This window comes from Branchiostoma belcheri, unplaced genomic scaffold (assembly GCF_001625305.1).
Source record: "Branchiostoma belcheri isolate BF01 breed outbred unplaced genomic scaffold, Haploidv18h27 scaffold9, whole genome shotgun sequence".
In the NCBI taxonomy this organism is placed as follows: Eukaryota; Metazoa; Chordata; class Leptocardii; order Amphioxiformes; family Branchiostomatidae; genus Branchiostoma; species Branchiostoma belcheri.
Genome location: NW_017804575.1, coordinates 557,963 through 565,288, shown reverse-complemented (window position 1 = coordinate 565,288; position 7,326 = coordinate 557,963). Strand labels below are relative to the sequence as shown.

The 7,326-nt window shown below is 43.4% G+C and overlaps 2 protein-coding genes across 2 annotated transcripts in view; one reads left to right on the top strand and one right to left on the bottom strand.

Moving 5' to 3' along the window:
- Window positions 1-786: 786 nt before the first annotated feature.
- Window positions 787-5,352, top strand: LOC109487852 (cytochrome P450 2U1-like). The gene is made up of 6 exons (XM_019791953.1): window positions 787-985; window positions 1,753-1,981; window positions 2,670-3,078; window positions 3,532-3,729; window positions 4,229-4,355; window positions 5,120-5,352. Exons 1-6 carry the CDS (start codon window positions 811-813, stop codon window positions 5,299-5,301), a joined length of 1,320 nt encoding a protein of 439 aa, XP_019647512.1. The 5' UTR covers window positions 787-810; the 3' UTR covers window positions 5,302-5,352.
- A 577-nt stretch (window positions 5,353-5,929) lies between these two features.
- Window positions 5,930-7,326, bottom strand: part of LOC109487573 (E3 ubiquitin-protein ligase TRIM71-like) — a 4,588-nt gene continuing 3,191 nt past the window's right edge. The window contains exon 2 of the mRNA XM_019791580.1: window positions 5,930-7,014. Within this exon, the coding sequence (XP_019647139.1) occupies window positions 6,209-7,014 (806 nt within the window). The 3' untranslated portion in view covers window positions 5,930-6,208. The remainder of the gene's footprint in view (window positions 7,015-7,326) is intronic.

The following is a 7,326-nucleotide window of genomic DNA, read 5'->3' as shown; positions in this document are numbered from 1 at the left end:
TGTATATGTGTAAAAAGTTGGGGTAGAATTTGGAGGCTACGTCAAAGAGTTAATTTCGTTCATTGCTATGAGAGGGTACAATTTGAGATCAAATGCGTTCGTCTTCCACCGTATTCAACGTATAATGTTTGCAAATTCGTTCATGCACTTGGAGCTTCTTATACCGCCCTCTCTAAATTTCGAGAGGGTGTGCACTAATTCGTTATCTACTTATTGCAGAGCGAATGTTGAAATACCAATGACCTTTGTAACGTTGAAATACCAATGACCTTTGTAACGTTGAAATACCAATGACCTTTGTAATGTTGAAATACCAATGACCTTTGTAACGACTGCCCCTCCAGATTTTGATCGGTCAGATGTTTACTTTTATAAGGTCAAAATGGCTGCCGCGCGGCTTTTCCCCTTAAATGGCGAGTGTATTTAGGGGTACACTTGTATGCATGGGTTCTCAAAACATTGGTCAGTGGTTCTTTTGTCATCGCCTGGCAGAGGGAGATTACACGCATATTTTAGGTTCTAAAGAATCTGACTAAGCACATTGGGCACTTCTACCGAGTGTTTTGATTTACTTTTACTCTCAATTATTCCAACGTAGCCATCTACTATAATTTAAAAACAACAAAAATTATCCATGAAAACGTAGAAATACAAAATAGAGACATAAAACCGACGAGCACGTACGTAACAGCTCACTCATTGGTTAAACCGCTAATTGCCATCTCCTCATTGGTTGAAGTACTAATTGTGATAGACATTCCCGATTGGTCTATCCCCTACCCTTACCTATAGGGGCATCTTGCTGTGACGATGACTGAATGGGCGAAGACGTACGGGCCAGTCTACCGGATACAGCTGGGGAATCAGACCATGGTTGTGCTGTCCGGATATGACGTCATTTACGAGGCCCTGGTGAAGACAGCAGAAGATTTTTCCAGCAGACCAGTGAACGCCATAGTATCGCTCCTCAACCCACAGAGGCTAGGTAAGTAACCCTGTACCCTATCGCTATATATTATTACTTTGCCCGTCAATTCTATTATCGATTTGGCCAATAGGAGATCGGGGTCAATTAACGTGACGATCTAGTTTGTTTGCAGAGATAGATTGACCCTAAAACCCCACCCGTGCATCTCCGTCAAGACGTAAAAATGCAAAATAAGAACAAAAATAACTAATTCGACTGACATGCAGCCACTCTCTCATTGGTCGAACCAGAAACAGCCTCTTTCTCATAGGTTGAAGTTGAACTGCATATTGTAATGCGCAGTCAGGACTGGTCTATTTTTTTTACATCTCGTCTAACAATACCCCAAAATTGAAAAAAAAGGCCTGTGCATAAATCTATAATGAAAGGATGGAAGGAAGGATGGATGGATGAATGGATCATTTGGATGGTTAGATGGATGGGTGCGTGGATGGATGGATGGTTGGATAGATGGTTAGATGGATGGGTGCGTGGATGAATGGATGGTTGGTTGGTTGGATAGATGGATAGATGGATGGGTGGATGGGTGGGTGGATGGATAGATGGATGGATGGATGGATGGATGGACGGATGAATAGATGGATGTATGGGTGGATGAATGGATGTATGGGTGGATGAATGGATGTATGGGTGGATGGATGGATGGAGGGAGGGATAGGTGAATAGATGGACAGGTGGATAGATGAATGGATGGATAGATGAATGGGTGGATGGATGGATGAATGAATGAATAAATGAATAAAGGGAGGAACCGAATTTTCCAGGCATCGTGGCGGCTCCATTCGGCCCTGCGTGGAAGGAGCACCGTAAGTTCACCCTGATGTCTCTGCGGGAGTTCGGCTTCGGGAAGAGGAGTCTGGAGGGGAAGATCCTGGCGGAGTCTGAGGCTCTACAAGCGGAAATCCTGAGGATGGGAGGCGGGCCGTTCGACATCGGCCGCATGGTGCAGAATGCAGTCACAAATGTCATTTGTTCTATTGTGTTCGGATCCAGGTAACGCCACACTAATATAGCATTTGTTGGTTCTTGTACTTTGTCAGAAAAAAATGAAGGGATAGAGCAAAACAGTAAAAACAAAAAAAGCAGGCCGAGGCATCCTGTAAAATCCCCAAATGCTACGATATAGGAGCCGAGAATTCAACATACTAAATTGTTGTTTCTAATGAAAGCAATTAACGTTAATTTTAAACTTGCAATCACATTACTAAAATGTTAGATGAAAAAACTGTAACAACTCTGACTTTCCTCAACTGTTCTTGCCGACATATTATCATTTGGAGTTGATTTAGATTAATAAGAAAGATACAGCGAACCAGATTAATTAAATTAGTGTAGCCTCAGCTTTAAAATGTGACGAACATTTTCACATTTCTTTCCCAACCTAGATGTGAGCCACAACATCATTGAATTTTATTGTATATTACTTCCAGGGCTGAGGCCGGCGGCGCTTTGGCCGGCGCCTTTTTTTTTGGGGGGGGGGGGTCAATTGATTGAGGATGTTACTAGGTCTCCATTAATGGTATAATGCCTTATTTGTAGTAAAGTAAATTGTACAATCGTATGAGTTTCTGTCCATCCAATTATTCTCCCGTAATTATGCAAATCACTTCTAATACACTTGCAAAGAACGGAAAAAGATTCCTAGAAGTCTGAAATCTCAGCTTCCTTGTTTTTTCATCAGGTTTGAATACAACGACGACAAGTTTACTCGCTTGATGGACGCTCTTGACCGAGGGTTTGCCTTCAACTTTTTGGGTCAACTGGCGGTCTTTTTCCCCATCTTACGACACGTTCCGGGAATGGGGCGAGGTACGAAACTTATTCAAGACGTCCTGGGCGTCATCAGAGGCTACATTAAAGAAGAAATGGATTCCCACAAGGACACGTTCGATGCCAATGACATCCGGGACCTTATCGACTCATACGTCAAGGAAACCAAGTCTCGCGAGAACATCGGCGAGACTACGTTCACTGACGAGTACACAGAACTAGTGCTGTTTGACATGTTCGCCGCCGGTTCTGAAACAACCTCCACTACTCTGTACTGGGCCTTTCTGTACATGATTCTCAACCCGGATATCCAACGAAAGGTACTTCTTACACAACCAAGTCTTTTTATTCAGCCGACGTTTCAGTGACCGCCTGTCACCTTCCTCAGGGCAATTCTAACTGGTTCACATTGCATTGCAGCACTGGTGTCGCTGCTACAGATGCATTCCCAAATGTACAATATTTACATATCTACCCATATGCGTGATTGGATTACTGGGAAATGTATCTACAATACGTTCCCAAACGTGCGGAAGTTGGATATATACACAAAAAGGAGGTCACTTATTTAAAAGCACGAAGTATAAAGAACACTAGTGCTGCAATGCAATGTGAACCAGTCAGAATTGCCTTGAGGAAGGTGACAGACGGTCACCGAAACGTCGGCTAAATAAAACACTTGGTTGTGTAAAAAGAGTCTCTTTACTCAGTGTCTTATCAACCTAATGATGTAAGGTTGATACACGGATAGACATATTTTTTTTTACTTCCAGGTCCAAGAAGAGATCCACACTGTCCTGGGACACGACCAGCCGCCGTCCACCACCCACCGTGCGCAGCTGCCGTACACAGACGCCGTGCTGACGGAGGTGGCGCGCATGGCCACCATCCTGCCGATTAGTGTCTTCCACGCCATGTCACGTGACACCAGTTTCCATGGATACCACATTCCAGAGGAAACGACGGTGCTGGTGAGTTTAATGTCTGATTATTGTTTCCGTCCATAACGTAGGTATATTGTTCTTCCCCATGTTTCTTTTCCTACTTCTCCTCCAGTACCTACCATTTTGTTGCATGGATTCAATTTCTTCATTTTAGGGACAAATGACCTGAAATTTGGTATGAAGGTACAGTGGGCCGGGCTTTAAAAAATTAAAAATTCTTTTAAAATAGTTTTACTTGTTTTTGTACATTGTACAAAATCTATACATTTTGGGGTCCTGGAGACGGTCATAAAAATACAATCCTCAAGTTTATTAACCCTACAATTAAGTCCCAACTTAAGTGCAGGGAGACCATTTTTACCTCCAATTCGACCTCACTCCCTCCCTGACTTACCTCACTACTTTACTATACCCTCACTTACCTCCATAATTCGTCTTTTTTATTATTCATATGTTATACGACTTCCCGTGACTCTGCTGTTAGAAAAACAAAAACTGCATATTCCTGCGTATTCCTGTTTTACAGCCCAACCTGTGGTCAGTGCACTACGACCCGGAACATTTCCCGAACCCCGAAAAATTCGACCCCGGTCGCTTCTTGGACGCCCAGGGACGGTACCAGAGGGACGACCACGTCATTCCTTTTGGTGTCGGTAAGAGGCATTCATTTATACGAAGGCCCACTACGACACTTCCATACACCTCTACCACAGCCCTTCCACACCGCGCTGCTAAGGGATATACCTTCCATCCATACCGCTCTTCCACGGCCCACAGTGTGGAAGGGAAAAACGGTATGGATGGAAGGTATATCCCTTGGCAGCAATGGAAGGGCTGTGGAAGAGGTGTATGGAAGTGTCGTAGTGTAGATTCACACCAGGCCTGCCTTGTGTGTGTACCAAACTTAAAATGTTTGTTTGCTCCGACCTCAGCAAGCAAATCACGTCGCCGCTAATCTTTACCTCACTGTTTCGTAGTGATACAGTAGTACCACATGTGCTCGTAAACTCAACTGTTCCTTGTCTTTCTCTTGTTATTCCTCAATGAAATAATCATTTTAAATCTTATTATGGAAGCACCCGCAAAACTGAAAAGAAAGCGATTGTAATGCATCTATATCTAATTTACCTCCATACCTAATGTTTGTAATATGTGTCTACATGCAAACTCAAAGAATTAATCTATCAATAGTTATAATAGAAAGTACAGGAGCCTTATTGCAACTTCGTGTCCCGGGGAATCATTTACAAGGTAGTGACGTCAGCATGTAATAAAAACAGTCGTTGCGATAAAAGAATTATTCAAAGACATGTACAAACAAATAGACAAACTTGACAATGACTGAGGGAACTTTTAGAAAGTGTAATCTTTGACAGATGGCCAACATAGACAGGATTGCATCTTCTAACCCGTGTAGGTCCGCGCATGTGCCTGGGGAAACAGCTGGCTGAGATGGAGCTCTTCGTCTTCTTCACGTCCCTGCTGCAGCACTTCACTTTCAAACTGCCAGAGGGCGCAACTAAGCCGTCCACCACAGGGGTCTTCGGCGTAACGAACTCACCCAAGAAGTTCGAACTGGTTGCTGAGCCAATAGCTTAAGACAATGCTTTGTATTAGGCCACACTGATTTACTAGTAATTTAATGCGCACACAGCGCACGCAATGATTTTCCCCTGTTCTAAAAAAATACCTCATCCGAGGCTCTGGCCTGGGTGCTATACTCAATGGTGCCTAGCTAGTGACAATAGGGAGCCGGAAGTAACTAACTTTGTTACGCCATTGCTTTGCATCACTTTCAAACTTGAACTGTCCTGGAAGTGGCTCCATGCTCTGCATCATGCTATGCTACAGTAATTGTCTTAAAGTATATTGACATTGTTGCTAAAATTTCTCATCATTTTCAAACTTGAATCGTGTTGTCTGACACAGGACTTATAGCTGTGTTTACAAATTGGCCATGGTTCCATGCTCTGCATCATGCATTGCTATAATAATCGGCCATCTGTATAGATTTAAAACATGTTGACACAAACCTGTACCTTTAGTAACTTTTAATTTTGTTTCTTTACAGACTCCTATACATCAAATTTTGAAAAAAGAAAAACCACTAGACAATAGATATGGTTACTTTGACGTTAGAAATTTTAAATTTGTTATACATCGAAGGAAGGTTTCTGATACATAACACTGGCCTGCAATATAGTATGTTATGAAGACTTGGGATGAAGACTTGTGTAATGAGATCCTCTAAAAATCACTTGACAATAGACTTGTGATGAAGACTTTTGTAATGAGACGTGTAACTGACTGGCAAATTTCCTCTCAAAGACAACAATTTTGACAATCTACGCGTTACAATGAATGAATGAATGAGGCTTCCCGCGCCCAGCTCGTGTGGGCTTATACGACTTCATTTGATAATACAATATGTATGGTACATAAACAAAAGAGAATCAGTCGTGCAGAGATAACAAAATCAACCATAAAGGGAACACAATGTAGGGCTTCAAGGAAGCACCATGTGTCGTGGGAAGATAATAACGTTATATCGGCTAGTCACCACCAACTCTCCACATGGTCCCATAGCGACAGCCTGCGGGAATTTAATGCCTGCGATGGAGCGGACAAATTCGCCCTGACTTGTGAAAATGTCTACTCGGTCGTTGTATTCGTTCGCCACAATGATGCGACCAGAGGTGTCCAGACAAATACCTCTGGGAGAGATCGATTGCCCCTTTCCACAGGTGCCGAATTCAAATATCTTTACTCCGTAGGTATTGTACTTGTAGACGCCTTTATTCCAATCCGTCAGCAGGACATTTCCCTCCTTGTCCGATGTGACGCCCATGATCGCCTCTTCCGTAGGCAATTTTGAACTCCAAATGCGAGAGCCGTTTGGATCAAACACCATAATTGTATTCAAGTCCCCCACAATAACTTTATTGTTGCGCACGTCCATCGCGATGACGGGAAAGACGCCCTTGAGGCTCACGTCAAATTTTTTGATAGGCTGTCCGTTCTTACTGTACTGTACGACATGCCTTCTCCCCAGTACCCACAGGTAGCCAGACTCCGCGTCGCTAGCTAGACCATAAGGGCGCATTGTCTTACTTTCACCCGGCACGACTGTAGAAAGGAGGCGGAGATAGGTCCCATTTATGCTGAAGACCTGGACTCGTTGGTCTTTCCAATCGAAATCAGTCACAAATATTTCATTGTCAGCAGATACGGCAACTCCGACGTTCCCGAAGAATTTTCCAGGTTCTTTTCCCATCCCGCCAAACGTGATCTTCTCCTGCTTTACGTTACAACCTTTTGCCACGAGTGATAAAAAGTATTTTTAAACTAAAATCTAAACCATTTACATTAATTTACGCCACGCACACACACACATACATACACACACACACACACACCCCCCACACACAAGGGCCCTGATTCATATAGGGCCAGCAGCCGCCGCGCCGCGTGCCTGCGAAGCTGGTGTGTTACGCCGAAAGGCGGTTATACCGGCTATACAGATACAGATATAGCTTCTTTTACTCACCATAAGAAATAATCTTGTTCATTGTCCAATCCAATATCCTAGCATTGTCTCATGACACAGAGGGACCAAGTCTAAGC

Bases quoted from the DNA above. Each gene is read 5' to 3' on its own strand.
- LOC109487852 (XM_019791953.1), top strand. From the start codon at position 811: ATGACTGAATGGGCGAAGACGTACGGGCCAGTCTACCGGATACAGCTG. The intron at 986-1,752 runs GTAAGTAACCCT...CGAATTTTCCAG, and splicing joins CCTCAACCCACAGAGGCTAG to GCATCGTGGCGGCTCCATTC. The intron at 3,730-4,228 runs GTGAGTTTAATG...CCTGTTTTACAG, and splicing joins CAGAGGAAACGACGGTGCTG to CCCAACCTGTGGTCAGTGCA.